Source organism: Amblyomma maculatum, chromosome 4 (assembly GCF_055883805.1).
Source record: "Amblyomma maculatum isolate TAMU_Amacu chromosome 4, ASM5588380v1, whole genome shotgun sequence".
Classification (NCBI taxonomy): domain Eukaryota; kingdom Metazoa; phylum Arthropoda; class Arachnida; order Ixodida; family Ixodidae; genus Amblyomma; species Amblyomma maculatum.
This window is the reverse complement of record NC_139347.1, coordinates 89,825,595-89,849,126: the sequence shown is the minus strand read 5'-3', so window position 1 is coordinate 89,849,126 and position 23,532 is coordinate 89,825,595. Positions and strand designations below refer to the sequence as shown.

The window sequence follows — 23,532 nt, the reverse complement described above, 5'->3', positions numbered from 1 at the left end:
ATGACAGCATTAGTGGCTCTACAGCTTTTTTTTTTTCTGAACCCATCTCCAGCACATGGCGTGACTCGAAATCATTTGTTGGCTTTGTCCACATGTCACCACCCCGCTAGTGCTAGAGTGCATGAGGTTTATGTCTGTCTTTTTTTCGGGTGAGGGATGTTCAGAGCCATTTCACTATGGTTAAAACGGATAATTTTGAAAGTGTGAATGGGCCAGGCAAGTAGGCACTGTGATAGTGTTAATATGCATTAAAACAGAAATACAGCTTTTCAGAAACAAACCATAATGAAATCAGGTAAAAGAGAAAAGTGGTGGCCACATTATGAATGCAGTAAAATTTCGTTACTTCGACTTGCAGCCCTAAACAGGTGCCAAAAACAGTTTATGTCGCTGTAATTTTATCTAATGAACACCTGAAGTGTGAGTAGGGTTATTAGTTTTTCGGGTTTTATATTTTTTTTAATTCGGGAGTAAAAATTGTCTATTATTTTTCCGACTTGATAATAGATTAGAAACCGGTTTTTTCGTGGAAACATTCCAAAATTCGGGTTTTGTCGGGTTAAATTTACAAGCTAATAATTTATTCAATTTTTCCTAACTATAGTTGGTAACGATTACGGTTATGTTTTGGGTTGCTTTAAGGAAAGTATTGTTTCTGTCATAATTATCACTCTCAGTAATGTGCAATGGTCAGTTTTTGGACAAGACACATTTTATTCACGTGAGCTGGTCATCGACGTTTTACACGCCCTTATTAACATACATAATCATCTGCATGCGCAACATTTCAGTTTCCATCCGAGACCTGTCTGGTCTCTGGAGGTACCTTCCATTAGCTGGACACAACAATGTCAAACATTTCAGTTTCCATCCAAGACCTGTCTGGTCTCTGGAGGTACCTTCCATTAGCTGGACACAACAATGTCAACGCTGCATTTGCTAGCCTGGGGTAGCAAACAGTTGCATTGTTCCAATAGTCTATCACTTCAACACTTTCATTTGTGGGGCTTGCTTCCAGCAAGTACTGGTTAAGCTCACCACGAAGCGAGCGTACATCGCCCATCACGGAAATAGAGGTCGGTAGTCATCAAACGACTGACTCAGCAGCCGCTTCTGGAATGGATCGAGTAAGGCACCCAGTTTCTACATTGCCAACTGGTTTTCTTCTTTGTCTGAGACGTTCGGTTTCAGAGTGTAGACTATTTTCGGGAGATTTTTGCATAAAACTCAAGATTTTACTAATGTGGCACTGCTCTTAGGTAGCACAGATGAAACATGTTTTGCTCGATTACTTTTAACGATCATTGTGGAAAACTCGTTGACAATCTCCTGTAGCTTGACATTTACGAGGTGATCGAAGCTTAGCATCAGAGGTTTTCCGCTTTCAAGCGTTTTCTGGGTATCTAAAAGTGGCTCGAGTGCATCTTTCAATAAGACTGCTTTCGCATAAAAAACCTCTATCAGAAATTATCGCTCGAATAGCTTCTGCTTTGGTGCTTTCATATGAGCTTTCAACAAGTTTTGTGGGCGCAATTGTTCCAGAAACTGGGTAAAATCTGGTTTTACCCTAAAATGAACAACCCTAGATGTGTGTGTGTGTATGGGTTTGAGATGAAGGCTAAGCGGCAATTTTTCTCAGATTCGTCAAGTGCTTTGTTTTGTGCACACTGTTATGAGTGCTGAAGAATTTCTCCAAAATTGCAATTGCACTACGGCCAGCGCTTTCTGCAATGCAACACGGTAGCAGTGGTGTCTCATAATAAATGGCCCCATTGTGTTTTGAGGATGCTTCACCGCATAGGTTTCTGTCTTTGCGGTGAAGCATCTTAGCCCACACTGGTTTAGCAAACTGTAACGGAGGAAGCACATGGTTGCAAGAGAGAAGAATATAAGTAGTCATTAGAACTACACACATCATCCCGAAATAAAACTAAGAGATCAGTGACACGCAGCAGTGTCTGACATGGTGTGAATGGCTGCATCTGGCACAAAAAGTTGTTCCTAGGCACAGCATACTTCAAATCCGAGAGGTGGCCTGGTGGTTGGAGAGGTAGGTAGTCGGCAAAACCGCTGCCACCCATTGTGGGGAGAACCCTGGACATGAGTGACACTGCAGACTCTGAGAATGTCTCCCAAAAATCGACAGAACAAAATGAAGGCATATACATTTCACATTGTCTGTTGGCCTTGCCTTAGAATGAAGCATCATTGTGCAATGCGTGATGTGCTGTTTGCGTTTTGCACTGATGAGCTCCTCATTATGCTGCCACAGCAGTTTGGGGTTTACTGTGCAGGTTGCCTAATTTTTATGTTGGAGGCTCGGGGCTTTCATTTATCGAGCTGTAATGTCTAAGTATTTTTATTTCCCACTTCTTTAAGGTATGGGGCCAACCAAATTAGTACCTATTGACTAATTGCGTGTAAATGTGGTGATGACTTGAGGAACTGCACTGCTAGAAGTGACCAAAGATGGACATTGTGAGCACAGCGTGCAAATTTTCAACCTGTTCAGCCTTAACTGTCATGATCACAATATATTGCGGTACGTGGGACTGTGCGGAAAACCTGCGTTTCATGCATCTAACTCTAAACTCTCGCTCTCTCGCCTGTCACAGGCACTTTTGTATCTTCATTGCTATCTTGAGCCAGCTTGCCAGTTCCTACTAGCATCAGGTGTTGCTTGGATAGCTTGTGCTCCAAGACACCTCATGTTGAGCGTCTGTGCCAGCCATTATAGCCGAAGGAGACCGCATACCGCCTCTCATGGGGCAGCAATTTTCGTGGATTGGGAGGGCGCATGTAATTGCACATTTTTCGTTTTTATGCTCACTTTTGAGCTCTTCACAGTAATGGCTGTCAATTTTCACTGTCGAAACACTAAATGGTAACAGGACATCAAATGTCAAGATAGTAAACTTCTCTGATCACAAAGATGCCTGGCGGGCTAAGGAAAATAAACAGAGGGGATATGCAAATTATTTTGAACATGAAGTAAAAACTATTGCTCTGCTTCTGCTTTGTTTGCTTTGTTGCTTTGTTGTCTGCTTTGTTGAAAAAGTTGGCATTGACTTGGTGGTTCTTACTGATTGTGGCTGCTTGGTGAAACAAGAGCACGCTGTATGTCTATGCTGATCTCATACGAAAAAATGTTGAGTAATGTGCAGCATGTCAGTGCAGCCAACAGTCATGCGAGAAGCAGAAAGAAATGGGATGTAAGCGGTAGGTCTTGCCAAGAAAAGTAAAAGACTGGCAAGTAAAAGCGGATAGAAGTTGAACATATTGCAAGGAGGAGGAGGAGAAAACATTTATTTACGATGATATGATCTGGGAAGGGAGGTGCGTTTTGTTGTGGAGCTGAGTGGCAGACCCTATACCGGGACGCCATTGGCCGCCGCCGCTGCCCGAGCTCTCTGGACCAGGACACGCTGGGCCTCCAGGTCCGAGCTGGACAGGGCCGCCTCCCAGCCCTCCCTAGTTTTGGCTGTTTTATAGCTTTTATTTTTGTATTTTGCTGGCCGCAGAATTCGCACCTACCCGTCAATGTCTGGTCCATGTGTTTTAGTATGGCGGTATTTAGAAAACACCAGGTTTGGAGCAGTCTAAGGTGGCACTCCTCAGATCTGTCGAGACCTTTGGCGGGTCCCGGGAGTGCCCTCGTGCAGAGGTGCAAATACTTTGTAATGTCCGCATAAGTTATGAGTGGAATTGGTAGGGTTGCCTCGATAGAACCGGAGGATTGAGCTGAACCTGGGGGAGGAACGTTCAAATGTCCGCGAAACTGCACTGACAGTGATGTCAGTAGCTGGCACAGACGCCTAGTTATTTATTCGGTGCGTGGGCTATCAGAGCAGCATCTGAGGCCAGTTTCTATCTGTGCATGGCATGCATGTGCAGAATAAGAGGGAAGATAACAGCACTACTTGTGATAGACGAGAGAGTTGATGCGTTTTGTTACGTGGCATGGAACGCAGCTTTTCCACGCGCTATCATGTCGCGGAATGTTGTGATCGCGACAGTATGTCATCGTCATTGTTCTCTGGTTCCTATGTTCACTTTATGGAAGTTACTGAACACTTTTGGCGTGCTTCAACATGTTAAAGTTACTTTTGCAGAACAATGCCAAGGTGTTCGTTTTGTGGAAGTTACAGGCTGGTATCAACTGATTTGGAGCTGCAGCCATTGCATCACTTAATTTAATGTCACATAGGATACAAAAGGTCTGTTTGATTCAGCTGCACTCTCTGCCCCAGTTCTGCAAGCCACAAGCGTGCAGTACCAGTTCCAGCAGTTCAGGTGCAGCGTCGGCACCAGCTGCTTTCAAACGAATGGTAGAGTGCAGGCCGGCCGCCTGCTAGCCTTGGCGCCGCCAACAAGCTGCGGTCGGCTATGTGCACCAGTTAACGTGATGAATTTTCAAGTAGCACATGACAACAAAGTTTTGCCATTATCCAGCCGTGATGCTTTTTGGCCTGTGCGTTGTAATAAATGGCGAAAAGACTCAATGGTAATTATTGCACTTGTCAACAAGAACACGATAGAGTTCGCCAAGGAATTGGCTACGCGTACTCACAAGAAGTACACACATGCATGCGGCGCGATGCATGCTGATTATATACTTCAATCATGACCATGTGCGCTTCGATCGCCAGCTGCTGCAAAAGGTACATTTGCACAACACATGCTTAATGCGATGTGCTGTTTGAAAATATTCATGTTTGGGATGATTAGCGCTGTTGATCTAAGTGGCATATACACAGGCTATAATAGGATTCATTTATTCATGAATATGCAATGGATATATGTATAAAAGCTGACCGCGTTCATGCGGTCGGCTAGCTGTGAAATATACTTGCCACTCACATCAACCGGCGGCAACAGGCCAAATAAGATCAATTTTCAAATAGCATATCGCAATGAAGCGTTGACACGAACCAGCCTTGATGCATGTGCTCCATGCGGCAGCTGGCATGAAGCGCAAACAACTTCGATCACGATTGAACTCAGCATGAATCATAACGCATACACGTGCTTACTTGTTAGACATGGTTTGAAGTATGCATCGTCGTTTCTTTGGCGTACGCGGGCACCATTCTCACGAAAGGAATAACTAGGGTTGCTTCACTGTTTATCATAATACTCAAGCCATTGTCGCACTAGCTGTCGTCTGCTTTCTTGCGGCGGCTGCAGCTGCACCATTTCGGCACTGACCGCTGAGGAGGTGCACAGTTTTGCTGAGATCGACCTGTGTGACGTATGCACTTTTTGAAACGAACGGCGTGGTGCATAAACACCATGTTGCATCGCTGAAACAAATTGCAAATTGCAGCACTGCATGAACCAGTTCACGTAGTTGAGATGAATTGAACGGACCTAAAACTTTCCTGGAATGAAAAAACTAGATGCCAAAAACTAAGCCACGCAGTTGAAAAAGAGTTCATAATGCTAAAGCATTATATATCTTCGGTATAGTGATGGAGCAATTTTGAAAAAGCTAGTATCAGAAGGTAAGGTAAACATTGCACTTCTCTGCATGTTTGAAAGAAACAAACAGCACATGACGAAGTAACAGAGGAAAAGAAAAACAAAAATATTGACATTTCGGCGCTGCTGAGGGTGGTTTGTTTGCAATGAAGATGAAACAAGGTGGGCCATCGCTTTCAAATATGCTGAATTTCTCTCGTCGGACAAGTTTCCTTCGAATCCTTAACTATGGCACTTTTCTGTGCGATCTGCTTCTGTAAAAAAAAGGTAATCACAGCTTGAGTTCTGCATTCGTACTATTGAGATTTCTTGTGATTGAAATTCACTTGTTTGAAATTTTATTGCAGTAGTCTGCCATTAAGATGGAATTCCTGGATAAGCTGCATAATGTTCGGCGATTTAATTGGTGTCCCATATGACTGTAAATGACTGCCGATGCAGTGCATTGGGCAAAAGGCAAATTACATGCACTAGCTTTTAGGTAGAAAAGGCAGGAACTATTGCGCCTGTGCTTGTGCCTGCATGGAGTTGCAGCATGTTCAGATGTTAGCATCACGCACTGCGCGTCTCCTCTGATTGACTAAAAGGTGGGTGTGTGCTTAATGCATCTGCTTATTGACTTGAGGCTTTAAAGAATTACAAATCAATGAATGTGCGATTGGGGGCATACCTGCCGTGCTCACATACCATTTTTGTTGGAGCACCTGTGTTGAAACAAACTTCTTATAAGACAGACACACTTTCTAGTCCTTTCAGGTATTAAAGAGGGAGCCAGCTGTAACATAGATGGGCTTCATTACATACAACAGTGAGAACTTGCAGAGGCCTGCAGCATGCGTTAATGTCACCTGTAGGTAATCCCGTTCCACGCCTCTGTGTATTGCAGCTTCCAGTGCTTTCGGAAGCTCGGCATTTGGTGCCACCTCTGCCCCAAGCTCAAGTAGTGGCCTCTTTGGGAGCACCACTCAGCAGCCTGGGAGCCTATTTGGCAGTACAGGCACAACATTTGGCCAGCCTGCAACTTCCACCACCCCTGGCTTTGGTAAGGACCAGTGTGGGATGTGCTGCACCAAACGTGCCAAACTGCACCGAAGGGCAAAGCATGCATGCTGCTACAACTTCGAGTAGTTGCTCACTTTTGCATTACACCTGCACCTACAGGTCGTCGCCAATCTTTGGTGCGATAAAATCCAAAACTGAAGCCGCCACTTTCACATATCAGCTGTGGACTGCTTGCCAATATGCGAGTCACTTAAGATAAAGGAGAAGAAATATTTGGAAATTTAAAATAATTTGTAAGTAGAATCCGTTGTTTGATTTGAGTTATATCACACGCTCACATTCAAAGACAGAACGAATTTACAAAAATGATGGGCGCTCCTGCTCCCCGTAACTCATGTTGAAAAGTGACCACATTTATAAACAGCATTCACTAGGTTGACATGTGCACTGTTGCGCTTTTCACGTCAGTGAATCTGCACTTTTCTCATATGGTCAATCGCCAGCTCGCGGCAAAAGCGCGTGCGTGGTAGTGGTAAATTTTGCACAATATTCATTGGTAGCCTTTTCGAGAGCGGCCACAGTCACACGGCACTCATGGAAATGCAGCCCTATACACTGCGTCATAGTATCGTGCCGTGATGCAGCTGACATTTGGCCATGGATTCAGTGAACAAGCTGATAAAGAATGTGAGCAGGGGCCTGTGCTACTGCCTTTTTCGATAATCCGCATTGTGCACGAAATGCGCGGGTTTTTACAGTAACCTTTTAGCACCTCATGTAGATCGAGGCCAGTAGAGGAGTGGCCACTACAGTTTGACTGATTTTGAGCAGTATCCATCACCTAGGAGAGGAAGGGATTTGGAAACTAAGCATAAGCGTGATTTATTTTGCACGAAATCTAACAGGCACCATAAACAGGCGTCATCCTGACTGCACCCACTGCATGGCAAAGGCCTCTCTCTTATCTCTCCAATTTACCTGGCCCTGTGCCACAGGCAGCCACTTAGTCCCTTCTTCCATATGGATACAGGTAGCATACTTAGCTGCATAGAGGTCAACCTGGCCTTTTAATGATTTCGCCACACACGGGATATTGCAACCAGCACAGCATTTCAAAAGTAAGGCCTCTTCGAAGTGACACACTGTGCTGGTGGTCTTGATTGCATGTTGGTGGCTCTGAGCTTCCCTTAGTCAGTCTATGCACAGTTCAAGATATCTGGTCCCCAAAGTTGGGGGGGGACTGATGTGTACGATGCCTCGACCAATAGGCAAGTAGATATGGGCGTGGAAAAACGAGCATATTCAGAGAAAGGTAGTGAGATACATACATGGCAAATACAGAAGATTAGGTTTTCCTTTTCTGTATATGCAAGAACATGAATTCCAAGGTTAGAAACACTGTGAAAAATGAGTCTATTCTATTACTTCATAAATTTCTGTGAGGAGAAATTCTGCTAAACCTTCAGAGTTGCGTTCGTCAAGCTACTACTAGAAGAACAGTGCATATTACACAACACACGCTAGTTCCAATTTTCGCAAAAGCAAACACTTATAGAAACGGTGTTTTCCTGAAACATTGAAGGACTGGAATGAACTGCCACCAATTATTTTTGAGTCAGATAAGTTCCTAAAAGAACTGGAAGGAGCCTTGAGCTGCACTGTGTTACGAATTTGGTTTTTTTTTTTTGTTAAGATGACCAGAGCTGAAATTGTGTCAATTTTTGTGGTTTTGTTGTATAGTTGCTTTATACTGTTCATTCGTTTTGTTGTAATGCCCTCCTGTTAGGATCAAAGCATTGTCTTGCACTATGGCTAAATAAATAAATAAACCACTTGCTCCTGGTTGTCTCACAAAATAAACGGCACACCACTAATGGGTCACCAAAGGCTGCATGAATGAAGTATACCACAAATGGAGTGTGTTTTGATTTCCATGGTAAACATCTGAGGGACCATCATTACAGGCTTCGGAGCGCCAGCAACCAGCACATCCATGTTTGGCACAATGAACCAGCAGCCCGCGGCCACTTCAGGCATCTTCGGGACGCCATCATCCTTCGGACAGCCGAGGCCGCAATTCGGATCTTTTTCATCAACCACTCCGGCTGCAGGGACTAGCCTGTTTGGTCAACCGCAGAGTACAAGCCTCTTCGGTCAGACACCAACGGCGGGAACTTCGCTGTTTGGGACTTCGGGTGAGATAAGCTTGCTCCTTCGCATGCTGGATGTATGGGGCCAAATAATATGTAAGGGTAGTAGCTTCACTGCCAAGTCTCTCGAACATCCCTTGCAGTGCAGAACCACTTGTATGCTGCTGCCAGCATCCGTGGAACAGCAAACCATATCCAGATGCATTTTGCACTTTTTATACTACAGTTGCCTACCGATTTTTCAGGCTCAGCGAGATCTGAAAAATAGTCTGAATTATCAGACAGACTGAAAAACTGATAAACTTCAAAGAAATTATTTGTCTATGGAAAATTGGCCCCAAAAGTGACAAACTTCGCTGCTTGTTTACTTTTGTGTGCAAACAGCAATATTGATTTCTAGAGTAAAACCTTGTAGTAGATAGCCCTTTTTTTTTTATGCGGAAAGGCATATTTTTTTCAAATGTGTATAATCTAAACCTCCCGATTTTGAAAAATGTGACTGGTAAATAAGGTACAAAGCCATTTATTGTCACCTTCACTTTAATGAAATATAGATTAGCATTTCGTTGTTTATGGTGAAAACATCAAACATAACCTTGCACCAGCCGACTGCCACCATCACATGCCTCCTGCCCCACCCGAAAGATCATTGTTCTTAAAAAAGGCCCCCTAGATGTGGTGTACCAAATTTCATGCTTTGAGTGGCAGGCATCGTACATTGTGGAAACGGAAGAATTTTATGGGAAGGATGAAGCAGTACAAAGCTGCTATGGGACAAATCAGTGACTGAAGTACAGTTGCAGAGTTCTGTGATGCATGGGAGACATTGACGGAGCTGTTGTGCTGGAGATCATGTCACAACCCTTGCAGAATGCTACTTGAGTTATGGCACATTCTGCAGATGTGGAGGACCCTTCCCTCCTTGTACGCTCGGGTTATAAGTTTACTGAATCAATGGCTGGCGTTTTTTATAAGCTAAGCGTTTGCCCAATTCACCATAACGACGTGTCGTCGGACAATGAGAATGATGTACAAGATGCATTGGCCCCGCCTTTTACACTGGATGTGATGAATGCATTCGACATTATTCGCAATTTCATTGGCCGCCACAACAAAGACGTCGCGATGCAGCTGTTCACTGAGTGCGAGCACCACACCATGGCGCTAACATCCAAAGGACAGAGGCAAACAAAGAAACTTCTTTTGGGAATAAATGATGTTTGTGAAGTGCGCAGTCAGATTTCGCCACAACAGAATTCCCACTTCAATGATATTTTCTGCGTGTCATATTAGTTTTATTGGGGCGAGGTTCGACTAATATTTTGCGAGGTTCGAAGTTTGGGTGTATGTTATAACAGAGGTTGGCAATGTGCGAGAAAATTAATATTTTCGTGCCACCTAGGCGCACAAAGTGTATCAACCCTGTAGAGTGGACTCATAATGTGTGTGTTCGGTATGTTTACACAACTCGGGTTCTTAAATGCAACATTGGCAGCACCAGAATTGAAATAAGGGCGTAGTGCGCACCTTGCCAGTCAGCCGTGGTGTCTACATGCCAGTCATTTCGTGGCATAGATGTGCGTGCTCCTGTTGAGTCTGCTGAGTCACGTGATGCGCAGACGACACCAGAAACCAACGCAGGAGGTTCATTGGCTACCCAGCATCAAGTCAAACGAGCATGCTGCTTCCATCATTTCAACATGCTTTTTGTGGAGCTGATTGAGTGTATAGTGATAGTAGGTTGGTGGTTGAGTGTATAGTGATGCCTAATGAAACACGAGCAAGATAACTTAAGGGGAGACACTAGTCTTAAAACAAATTTTTTTTTTATTAGAGATATTGCAATGAAATTCGATGTGTATGTATTTCTTCCTGCTGACTTCAAAAATATAATTTGTTTCACTATATCTCAATTAGTTCTCATACTACAGAAACATAACTAATGCCTAATTAGGTAATTTCTTACGAGTCATTAAGACACTTTCCCTCAATATTATTAAATACTGATTAAAATGTAGCTGTAGCCAAAGACCTGCCATGTGGAGCTATGCTATTTATATTGTCACCGAGGAGCGTTATCATATAAAAATGTCCAATTATGCCGATGCCCCATAACTTCTAAATATAATTGGCTGACATTAATCTCCCTCAAATTTGGTATGTTCAACCTAGCAAAGTAAAAATAGCATAGCTCCATAGTGCAATTCTTCCTGAGTGCAATGGTGTAAGACTTATTAAAATTTTGCCACAAGAACATAATGAAAAGTTCCGTAGTCATGTTGGCAAAAAATATGAAGTTGAGAAAATCGCATTTGAAGTTTTGACTCTGACTGCAGAAAATTTTGGGAAGAATCTTCAACTGCAGATGAAAACGGTTTCTTGAGGGAACTAGAGGTCCGACACCCGCGGCGCGCGCGGTAATTTCGAACAAGAATTTTGTGGCTGCTGTGATGTTTTGAAAACCGATTTTATCGCATTTCATGACCGAATTCAGAGTTAATAATTTGAGTGCAGGTGCTCGAATGGTTAAACCTTCGAAAAATGGGCTTTTCTCAAAATCGATTTTTTGACCAATTTTGGCCGTTCTAAGACCCATGTCTCCCCTTAAAGACATCAGAAATAGCATTAGCTTCTGGGAGGCCAAATACAAAGTGTTGAGTACAGCAAAGAAAGTACAGCAAAAAGCTGAATGTCAGACATCTGCTCGGCATTTGTGTATCAAAATCGAGCCTGTCAAATGTATTTTGGCACACCTGAGCTGCTGCTACTGCTGCCTGTCTTATTTCTGTGTTGTACCTTAGCTCAGGCAAGCATCAGAGGAGGCATGGAAATAATGTTTTTTTATGCATCTGCTCATTTTGTTTTTGCAGCATTTGGAACAGGTTCGGTCACCACCGGGACCACAATAAAGTTCAAGCCACCGACGGGCACCGACACAATGATGAAGAATGGCGTCTCAAATACCATCAGCACATCACATCAGTGCATCACCTGCATGAAGGAGTATGAGAACAAGAGTTTAGAGGTACTGCAGTTGTATTTACATTTTATAGCTTGCGTGTGATTATCTAGACGGAGAATTGGTGGGTCGTCTGGGTGATGGGGTAGCTAGGCAAACGTGAACTGCTTTTACTTGAGAAAAACCACATTCCGCTCTTAACTATTGATCATGTGGCACAGGGCATAAGCAGAAACAAAAAGAAAAGGAAATAAAAGTGAGAGAGAGGACGTGCTACTCCTTTGCACACAGTTTAAGAAGGGTGATGATCATTAGACTTCCATTCTTTTCTCAGTGACCTAAAATAGCAGGTAACTTTCACTCTGCACTTGACACTGCTCATGAACTTTGACACTGCTCATGAACTGTAGTGCATGCTTTTTATTGTGGTCTAGGCCGAGAGACACTTCTGTAAGTTCTCTAGTCGTGGCTCCTTGATCGCTATATCAGTGGAGTGGTTGTGGGAGACCACGATTTTGTGTATTGATGCTGATTTCACATTGTTTGAGTAAGCTGACAGTTGATACTAAAAGATAAAAATAATTCTTGTTTCACTGAAGGACATTAAATATCTGCTAGGGCGTTATAAAAAAGAAGGGTGAATCGAACAAGAAGTAAGTCTGATCAAAGAGTACTGTGTGCACTGGAGAGGGGACACTACGAATGTAATGGCCAGTTTGGTCAAAATTTCAATTTCTCAATTTATTTACTTTCTGTAACCCTTGCGTAATTCATCTTTCTCGTGATGAAAAGTTGTAAGTTTTTTTTTTTTTAATTTTTCAATTTTACGCATGTGACAGTTTTTGTTTTTGTTATAAGCTTGTTTTATGTAAATATACATGTTGTATTTTAACTATTGCTGTGAGGACTGAGCATTTAAAATAAATAGCTTTATTACTCGCAACAGAGCTTTATGACTATGCTGACATAAAAGAAACTTGGGCACTTTCTCCCACTTATTTAGTCCTTGGAAGGGAAATTGCGAGGGTATTAATTGTAATTAGAAACTGTACCAACTTGCTTGGAAGAAGCAGCAGTTCTGAAATCGGCTTAAAAGGTTACATATCAGTATCCAGTTTGGTGACATCTTTTTGCTGAAGTAACGAAAGTAGTTCTAATTGCCACAGCCTCTCTTTGGGGGGTTTGTAATGTAGACATTACTAGCAGAATGGTCCTAGTAGATCTATGAAAGCAGAACAGTGTTACAGTTGAATCCCGCCACAACGAATACCGCCACAACGAAATTTCCGCGACAACGAATAATTTTTTATTCCCCGCGAGTATCCTATAAGAATTAATGGCCTAAATTTCTCTGCACAACGAACCATTTTTGCAGAGCGTTTCCGCTTCAACGAAATTTTCGCGTTCAAAATCGAAACCGAAACTAGTTTTATTGGCGAGAAGTCCAAGTCAAATCCAGAGCCACATTAAGCATGAAATCACGTGATTGCAGTTCCGCCATTTTGGCTTTGTGTCGTGGTCGCGTTGTTCACTCGCTGCCTTTCTCTTCGACAACGACGAGTTTTCATCCGCAGGACACGATGGCAACGCAAGTGAAAAAACGCAAAACTCTTTCCCTTGAGCAAAAAGCTCAAATAATCGCCCAAGCAGAAAGCGGAAGGAAGAAAGCGGCAATTGCTGAAGACTTTGGAATTCCTGCAAGTTCGCTGTCAACGATTCTAGGCAATAAGGACAGCGTGAGAATGGCACTTGCTTCAGGCACATCCTCGAAGCACAAAAAGGTGACGCGGCCCCTCCATGAAGAGTTGGACAAAGCAGTGCATGCGTGGTTTGTGGAAGCACGAGCCAGCAACGTCCCCCTGTCCGGAAGCATCGTCCAGCAGAAAGCCTTGAACTATGCATGCCTACTTGGCATTGATGATTTTAAAGCCAGCATTGGCTGGCTAAACCGTTTCAAGGCCCGCCATAACATCGTTGGAAAAGTGTTGTGCGGCGAGTCAATGTCAGCAGACGTGGACGGAGCAGCTGCTTGGAAGGCGAGTAACATGGCCGGAATTTTAAGCAACTTCGCGCCTGCAGACATTTACAACGCCGACGAGACCGGGCTAGTCTACGAGATGTTGCCGGCTAGGACGCTCGACTTCAAGGGGCAGCGCTGTCACGGCGGCAAACACAGCAAAAAACGCATCACAGTGCTGCTTTGCACAAACATGGATGGCTCGGACAAGCGTCCGCCGTTAGTCATAGGCAAAAGTGCCAAGCCGCGCTGTTTTAAGGGAACTCGTAGCCTACCTGTGCAGTACAAGGCGAACAACAAGTCATGGATGACCCGCGCTATTTTCACCGAGTGGATGATGGCATTCGACCGCGACATGAAGCGGCAGGGCCGTAAAGTTTGTTTGCTTTTGGACAATTGTTCAGCGCATCACTCCGACGAAGTCAAGCTCACTAACACGGAGCTGAGGTTTTTCCCTCCCAATTGCACGTCTGTCTTACAGCCTCTCGATCAGGGCGTGATTCTTAGCCTGAAGCGCGCTTACCGCGGGAGGTTAATTCAGCGGCTGCTTTTTAACACTGAAACCGGCCGAGACACGAAGGTGGACTTGTACGTGGCACTGCAGATTATGTCTGCTGCCTGGAGCACACTGGGGCGCTCAGTAATTGTGAACTGTTTCAGGCACGCCGGATTTGCCGAAGGTCGACCCGTACACTCTGCTGGCCTAACACCAGGCGTTACAGATGACGACGAAGAGGCGTCACCGGCTCCGGGGATCGCGGCCGCCTGGAAAACGCTGGGAGAAATAGGAACCGTGCCGCCTAATCTCGAGCTCGACGAATAAATACATCGGCGCTGACGCTTGTGTTGTTGTTCACGAAGATGTGAGTGATGAGCAGATCATAAAAGCTGCCCGGAATGATAAGGACTCTTCCGATGAAGAAGACGACGACGTACAGGAAGCGCCGGCTGCGGCAACCGCCGTACAGGTGATGGACGCTTTTGATGTCATCAGGAATTTCGTTGCTGTCCGAGACGACGATGTTGCAATGGGTTTGCTGACCGAGTGCGAAAATCGCGTGACGGCGTTGCTCGCCGTGAAGCGTAAGCAAACCAAGCTTACAGATTTTTGGCATTAAACGCCTTTGCTGCTGCTTGGGCAATTCTTTCTGCGTTTCACGTCAAATTTTTGCGATAACGAAGTTCCACGAGAACGAATTTTTTTTCGTGCACCGTGAATTTCGTTATAGCGGGATTCAACTGTATTGTCAGATAGCACTTATCGAATTATTTCGGAACCTAGCAGTGAACAGTAGTTGGTCTGAATGTGTTGTTTAGTTGCCTGTGCCGTAAGAAATTTTAGACTGCTTTCATTGGTGGGCCACTTGACCAACGCTCGGCCCTGCGAAATTTGCATGTCGCAGGAACTACGCCTCGAAGACTACGCTGCCAATCGCAAGGGAGGAGGCCAAGCGGGCCTGGTGGGTTTCAGCGCGACCACCCAAGCGGGCTCCATCTTTAGCACCCCGGCCACACAGCAGCAGTCTGCCTTCAACTTTGGGGCCGCACAAAACAAGCCTCTCTTCGGCACATCCACCACGAGTAGGTGCCACTTTGGAAGATCGTTTTTTTCAGGGGTGGCCAGGATTCTTTCAGTGCTCCCAGTTGCGGGCCATAACTGGCACTGCAAGCTGTCGCTTCAACAACATGAGCACAAAGACGACGGGGCAGTGAAAGGGAAACACTTGGCATGACACTTGCGGGTAGCTTTTCCTTCCTAGCCCCTTTAACTTTCATGGTGAACGTGTATCACTAGCTGTCTCCCTCTTGTCACGAAGCTTAAACAACATTGTGTTGTTTTAATGCTAGGGGGGCTGCAAATATTGAAATTTTACAATATGAAACGAATGCAAATATGGGGGAAAAAATGCTTTCAAATATGAAATTAAATATTGAATGGTCCGGTCAATGAAAAAAAGAAACAGAAAATTATAGATTAGCATGGATTTTTCGTCTTGTTTATTTCAGAATTCATATAGTATTTGCAATTAAAATTAAACTAGAATTGCACAGAAGTGTATACCCTACTGAAAAATTTAGTGCAGGATTACTTAGGATTCCATGTGCCCATCTTTTGTGCAGGAAGGACCTGCATGAACCTATGTGGAACTGTTATCTTGCTGCTAAATGCAGTAAACTTTCATTAATTTGGTCCTCAAAGGAAAGAAAAGATGTCCGAATTAGCCGAAAGCTCGACTCATCGAACGGGCCCGAAGAAACTTCTGAAAATCGTTTGCATCACACTAATATTATATGAAGTCCTGCACGATGGTTATCTACATTTTATATGAAACCCTAGTGAGAACATTTTTACTGGTTTCTTCAAGAGCTTCCTTTCGAGCACAGGGTCGGGAAGGCAGTCTTCTAAAATGGGAACGTCCCTCTTCAAAATTAGCCCCATTGCGTTTTGAAGACACTGCACTGCAGTCCATCAAGTATGGGGGTGAAATGCACAGTGCGGTAAAATTGCGATGAATTTGAAAATTTTGGTGTATTTGGTAATTTTTCAGGAATAGTTTTTAGAGTTTTTAGAATAGAATAACTAACATATTTGATTTCTATGTGAAGTTTTCAGTATTTGCACCCCCCTGTTTAATGCATTTTATCTCGGCCTCAGGTACGGCACTGCCAGAATTTGTTGATTTCACCTGTGATGCCAAGGACTCCGTGCTTGTTTCTATTAGATGTGTTTATTGTTCCGTTTTTCGTCGTTTGTCTGTGAAATAGATGCTTCGCAAAAGGAAATACACGCAACACCGAACCTGCAGGTTTTTTGTATTTTTTTTTCTTTTCCCCGAATCCTGTCATTTTTTTCTTTTTTCCTGTTGTCATTAACAGTTAGCCTTTTTCTTCTTGCTTAAACTTTTCACTGGGCTTATATTGGAGCTTACCTCAATATGTTCTTGATGCGTTAACTTTTTCAGGCGGGTTTGCACCCACTGGTGGTTCGCTGTTCGGACAGACAACGCAGAGCCAGAATGTGTTTGGTAAACCAACTGGCTTTGGCATGACAACGCCAGCATCTACATCAGCATTTGGGACCAGCACTGGCTTTGGAACTACTGGCACTTCAGTGTTCGGCCAGCCACAGCAGAAGGTATTGGCATGCTGTACTTGATCACTTGCTGCTGTTTAGAATTGACTCCTTTAAGGGGTAGTTTATAAGTGTGGATGAGCATTGTGTGTATTAAACTCATGTTCATGCCACGTTTGATGTGCGGAATGGAACTCAATGCGACGTCAAGATTGAAGTTGGCCGGTGTACGTAGATTCGTACATTCTGTCAACAAAGAGACCAATTAGTTTCACTAAAAGGGTTTACCTTTCTTTGAAAGTGCAGTAAAACATGATTCGAAGTCATAGGGAGAGCGAGAAATTTTCAGTATGACTGGGTTTTTAATGATGCAGCAAAAGAAATGTAGGTCTGGTAAATTTCTTTTTTTTTTCTTTTTTTTTTTTACAAGAGCGTGTGGGCATACTCCCCCCTTTCCCTCTGCTCCACTTCGTTGTTTCTCACAGGATGGCTTCGCTGAAGGCGCACAACTTAGAGCAATAGATTATAAATATGTTACAATTATAACACAGATCAAAAGCCAAACCGGCGCTCCACCCTGCCTTTCACCCTCTAATGCAGCACAAATGGCTTGCTGCAAATCCTCATGGCCATGTAGTTTTGGATTCCGCAGCGCGCACAGACACCCTGAGATCATCGGAAATTGCTCTCGTGCTACACAACTTGTGCGAGGGAGCGACTACCAGCGTGAATTCAATTAAATTTGTTTCAAATGAGCGTGCTTCTATGCTTTCATGCATGTTTGAGGTGTATGGGAGTAAAAGTTGCTCAAGAGCAGCTTGACAAAGCTTCCATATCCCCTTTATGCTTGGCATTGCAGGGGGAGAAGGCACAGTTTACACTAATTAATTAGCAAATGTTTACAGTAGGACAGGAAAAGTAGCCAAAAGCGGTACAGTGCGGTGACAATAAATGTACTTAAATACAACAACAACAATACAAGGCGTTCATTATATTAGTGCTCTGTAAAATGGCACTCGCACAGCGATACAAAAGTGCATCTGAAAAAAAGTTCCTTAATGGATAAAAAAAATGTTATATTTTGTTGCATAACTTCAGAATTATTTAATTTGTAGGGCAAAGCATAACTAAGGGTTTGAAATCCATAACTTGTGCATGGTTGAGGAATGTGCCAGTGTTCACAGCATCATGTTGGGTGATTGGCAGGATTTTCATGCAAGTTAGCGAAATCTCGAAGCAACATATTGTTTTGTTTGACCTGAACTTTATAGGACTTAAGAATGTGAAATTCGTATATTTTGTTAACTTTAATGGTATGATACGTTGAAAAGTGGCAGCTAACATGTGATGTACAACATCATTATGACTCTCAATGCAGCCTTCTGCAATCTTAGAAGTTTATATTTACAAATAAGTTAAATCTCGTTACAAGAGACACTGTTACAAGAGACACTCAGTTATAAGAGACATTTGAAAATGGTTTGGTTGGTTTTCCTATGTCTGCCATGTTAACAACATTGCATACAAGAGACATGGTTACAAGAGACACTCGGTTACTAAGGACAACTTTTTCAGGTCCGTGGAGTAAATTCTTCACTATTTAGAAGAGGCACAACCCAGGCGTGCTCATGCAATGCATCTGGAACGTACCAAATCGTACATGATGCACTTCAGATTCCCTTAGCTAAATTCTGTTCCATATCAGTGTCCTTTTTGTTGTGTATGTCAGGAACTGAGGAGTGCTTCCCCATGATTGGAAAGTCAAAACGGCATCGCATTACTGTTACCTACGAAGCAAATCAAAATGCATGAATGGCATCCAGCATTTTTAACTCCTCACTGTTAAAATTTGATCACAAGATGAAAGGTCAGAATTCTGATGTCTTTCTCTTTGTGAATCATCTGAGGCTGATGAGCCTGTAAGCATCTGAGGGTGATGAGCATGTAAGAGTGCTTCAAAGGTATTAGAGCAACAGGAAGGCTTGCTAAGTGAAGTGCTTTACCTCCAAAATTTGGGAAGGAATACACTCTGCACTCACAAAAATACATATTAGTATGAATTATTATGGCGACATTACCCTAGAGGCAATGAACAATAATTTCAGAGATATCATTACTGAGTGCGCAGTAGAAGTAGGCGGTAGGATAGTTAAAGAGGATACCGGTAAGCTGTCTAAGGAGACGAAAGATTTGATTAAGAAACGGCAGAGTATGAAAGCTTCCAATCCAACAGACCAGATCGAATTGGCCGAGATATCAAAGCTAATCAATAAGCGCAAGGTGGCCGATATAAGGAAGTATAACATGGAGAAAATTGAGCATGCTGTAAAGAACGGGGGAAGCCTTAAAGCGGTAAAGAAGAAATTGGGCATAGGCAAAAACCAGATGTATGCGATAAGGGACAAGGCGGGCAACGTCATCACTAATATGGACAAGATAGTCAAAGTAGCCGAGGAGTTCTATACAGATCTCTACAGTAGCCAAAGTAGTCAGGACCGTAGTGAGATTGGCGATAGGGAAAAACAGTCAGACGTTCCACCAGTGACGAAGGACGAGATCAAGAAAGCACTAGAATCTATGAAAAGGGGGAAATCAGCTGGAGAGGATCAGATAACTACAGATTTGCTGAAGGACGGGGGGGATATCGTGCTAGAAAAACTGGCCACCCTGTATACGCAGTGCCTGGTGTCATCGACGGTACCGGAAGCATGGAAGAATGCAAACATTATCCTCATTCACAAGAAAGGGGACTCTAAGGACCTTAAAAATTACAGACCAATCAGCTTACTGTCTGTTACGTATAAGGTATTTACTAAGGTAATCGCCAATAGAATCAGGACAACCTTAGACTGCAATCAAGCAAAGGATCAAGCAGGGTTTCGGAAACGGTACTCTACTATCGATCATATCCATACCATCAATCAGGTGATAGAAAAATGCTCGGAATATAACCAGCCCTTATACATAGCATTCATTGATTACGAAAAAGCATTTGACTCAGTTGAAACCTTGGCGGTGATGCAGGCATTGCGAAATCAGGGGGTAGACGAGCCGTACGTGAAAGTGCTGGAAGATATATATAGTGGCTGCACAGCAACCATAGTTCTACATAAAGAAAGCAATAAAATTCCCATAAAGAAAGGTGTTAGGCAAGGAGACACAATCTCCCCAGTACTATTCACAGCTTGTTTAGAGGAAGTATTCAGAGACTTGGAATGGGAGCAGTTAGGGATAAGGGTAGATGGAGAATACCTCAGTAATCTGCGATTTGCTGATGACATTGCCTTGCTAAGCAACTCGGGGGATGAACTGCAAATAATGATTGATGACCTAGACAGAAAAAGTAGAATGGTAGGCTTGAAAATCAATATGCAGAAGACTAAGGTAATGTTCAACAGCCTCGGGAAGGAACAGCAGTTTACATTAGGTAGCGAAATACTGGAAATAGTAGGCGAATATGTCTACTTAGGACAGGTAGTAACCGCAGATCCAGACCATGAAAAGGAAATATCAAGAAGAATAAGATTGGGATGGAGCGCATTTGGCAAGCACTCGCAGATTATGACTAGCGGCTTACCGGTATCGCTCAAGAGGAAAGTGTACAACAGTTGCATCTTGCCTGTACTCACCTATGGGGCTGAAACGTGGAGGCTAACCAAGAGAGTTCTACTTAAGTTGAGGACAACCCAGAGGGCTATGGAACGAAAAATGGTAGGGGTAACGTTAAGAGATAGAAAGCGTGCAGAGTGGGTCAGAGAAATAACTCAAGTTAATGACATTCTAGTGGAAATTAAGAAGAAGAAATGGACATGGGCAGGACATATAGTGCGAAGAGAGGATAACCGATGGTCGCTGAGGGTAACAAACTGGATTCCAAGGGAAGGAAAGCGTAGCAGGGGGAGGCAGAAAGTTAGGTGGGCGGATGAGATTAAGAAGTTCGCAGGGGTCAAGTGGATGCAGCTAGCACAGAACCGGGTTAAGTGGAGAAATATGGGAGAGGCCTTCGCCCTGCAGTGGGTATAATCAGGCTGATGATGATGATGATGAGTATGAATAGCTTCTTTAAGCTTTCCTGAACAATTTCCTGTTAATGCGTGTGAATGCATTTATATACTGATGTGCAGTAAACTGATCAACACAGTGATTTTAGAATTTTTGGTTACAAGAGACATGTTTTTCGGGTCCCTTGAGTGTCTCTTGTAATGAGGTTTTACTAGTTGCTGTATTTCTCCACACCAAGTGGCCATAGTTGATATGCGATGCAAAGAGGGAGTAATATATTCTAACACCTTAGTTTTAGTTGGTAACATATGTTGAAATTTTTTTAATAACTACTTTTAAAACACGAGTTAGTTTAGTGGATAAAAGGTCCACTGTGTTGTTCTATAGCATAGCATGAATTCGTTAAAGCAGACACCTAACATATTGCAGTGCTCTCTATTGTTATCGTGTTTCTACCAAGGGTTGTGGTGAGATCGGTAAGGAAGTGCATACTGTTCGCTCTTGATATCACAGCTTTACATTTGTCTGTTAATCACAGACGCATTTTTTTCTGAACCATGCATGCAGTTTAGTCAGTACATCATTTCCTATTCTGATTAAATAACCCGCATTTGTCCCTGAAATAAATATGCTTGTGTCATTGACAGAAATGACGTAACCCACCTAATTGTCTATACAGTCGAACCCGGATATATCGAACTCGAAGGGGATCGCGAAATAGTTCGATATATCGATAATTCGATATACAGAAATCGGCTTGTGACAGCACTTACGATGCGAAAAAACGATGCCGTATTTGTCGCGTAATCAACCCACTCGCATAATGAACCCACCCTCCACTTTTGCACCCGAAAATTTGAAAAAAAAAAAAAATGCGTTAAGGTCAGCTCGCTCACATGCAAGCGACTGAGCTATCTCAGCGACGAGCGGCAGCGACAGAGCGAAAATTTTCAAACTTGTTGGAACTGCGTCCCTCTCGCCGCTCGAGCACCGCGGCAGCTCAAAACAAGGTTTCTGTGTCGCCGCGGTGGCAGAAATCGCGAGCATTTTCGCTTGCATGTCGATGGCGCGTCAGTCCGTTTCGGTCGTCTCATCCACAGCTCATTGGCAGCATGCCAAGATGCTGCGCGGCGATAACGTCAAGGTGCGCGTTTATCTTTTGATAGCTCCTGCGGTGGCGGGGAGCAAACTTGGCAGAGTGCCCGTGATGGCTTGATTGCACAAGCCTGGTTCGATTTATCACGCCGCGCTTGGGGCGGGCGTTATGATCGCAGCAGCTGACCACGTGCTTTCGCTGATTCATACATGCAAAGATAAACGATAAAAAAAAACATCCCCGCAAAAAAAAAAAAAAGCAACCTGCCGCTTTTAAACGTCCGCAGCCGCCATATCTTACGCTACGCCGCGCGTACAGCACAACGATAAGAAAGGATGACTCTCGCAAAAAAAAAAAGAGAGAGCTGCCGCTTCTTAACATCCGCAGGCGCCATAGCCACGTCAGCCGCCGCGCCGCCACACGCAGAGGGTTCGCAACACACGCTGGATAAACCGTCCGATGTCTGTCTGAAAACGGGCTCAGCTGGCTTGGCGCATGCGTTGCGCGTGCTGAAGGAGAGATAGCTCGACAAAAGAATGGGCACACCCACGCACATGGCTTGCAAACGTCATGTGCTGGCGCGCAGGAAACGACAACTGCAGATGCGCGCGCCTTTGGGCGCAGCGCTGCCCAGACCAGCCGTCGCCGAATTGTCCCCTCTCATTCCTTCCGCGCGTGGCTTGAAAACGTCACGTGGCAAACGGCCAAGGGTGATGCGATAGTCTTTGGGGAAGGCACACTTTCCAGTGCGTGGCACGAAGTTCGATATATCGAACGACCGGTGAAATTGAGTTCGATATGACGCGGCTTTCCTATACTTTTACATGGGATTTTCGAGGGGATATTTCGTGAGTTCGATATAACCAAAATTCGATATATCCGGCTTCGATATAACCGGGTTCGACTGTATTTATTAAGGGGGACCCTGGTCTTCAGACAATATTTTTCATTTACTGGTAGATTTTGATGAAAGTTGCACCATTTATGCAGCTTTTTGTGCTAATTTCAAATATGCACAAATTTTCTGTAAGCCATTTAGTCTTGAAGATATCGAGCACTTTATGTTCTTTGTTTGGAGGTGAGCTGTCAGTAAAACTACAGGAGTTACAATGAAAATTGACCTATCAAATCAATTTAGAACACAAAAAAATGCAAAATTCAAGATTTCATGTGCTGGTCCCATTTTAGCCAAAGTTAAAGCTTGTCAAAGTTCAGAGACCAAAAAGACACCTGGGCACTCCAGAAAACATGCAATTTTTAAAACCTTTCCTCATTAAGTTTACCTTTCTGGTGCAAAAGCAATTATAGCAATATCATACGTAGAACCAGAGATATCGTACCTCCAAACACGTACCGTCATCAATATTTTGATTTTGAGAAATTGAAGAAAAACGTGTTGACAAATGTTTGAGGCACCAAAGCTAACTGTAACTCATTAAAGTGGGTTCTGACTAGCTTGCGATCTCAATGCATCAATTACAATCTATATAATTTGCCCTCAAAGAATGAAATTTCCGGCTGCATGCACGGAATGCATGGTCTGGAGGCCGCCAAGACGAGTGCGTTTGCATCATGACCGCAAAAGTTGGTGCCAAGTTCTGGCTCACGATCGCCATTCTCACGTTCATGCAGTAAACGCAGTTGGCCTGCAACTAGTGATAAGCGACCATTGCTCGTCATGCACCGCGTAGCAATCAGAAGCAAGTTTATTTCGACAGGATTTGGGATTCCGCGCAATATTTTTCTCTATGT

General features: G+C 43.7%; 1 protein-coding gene across 2 annotated transcripts in view; it reads left to right on the top strand.

Moving 5' to 3' along the window:
- Nup98-96 (nuclear pore complex protein Nup98-96) overlaps positions 1-23,532 on the top strand; it is a 127,853-nt gene that overhangs the window by 2,035 nt on the left and 102,286 nt on the right. For both annotated transcript variants that reach the window (XM_084602149.1, XM_084602148.1), the window contains exons 3-7: positions 6,368-6,523; positions 8,448-8,678; positions 11,504-11,658; positions 15,013-15,190; positions 16,573-16,745. In XM_084602149.1, coding sequence (XP_084458275.1) covers positions 6,368-6,523; positions 8,448-8,678; positions 11,504-11,658; positions 15,013-15,190; positions 16,573-16,745 — 893 coding nt within the window. The remainder of the gene's footprint in view (positions 1-6,367; positions 6,524-8,447; positions 8,679-11,503; positions 11,659-15,012; positions 15,191-16,572; positions 16,746-23,532) is intronic.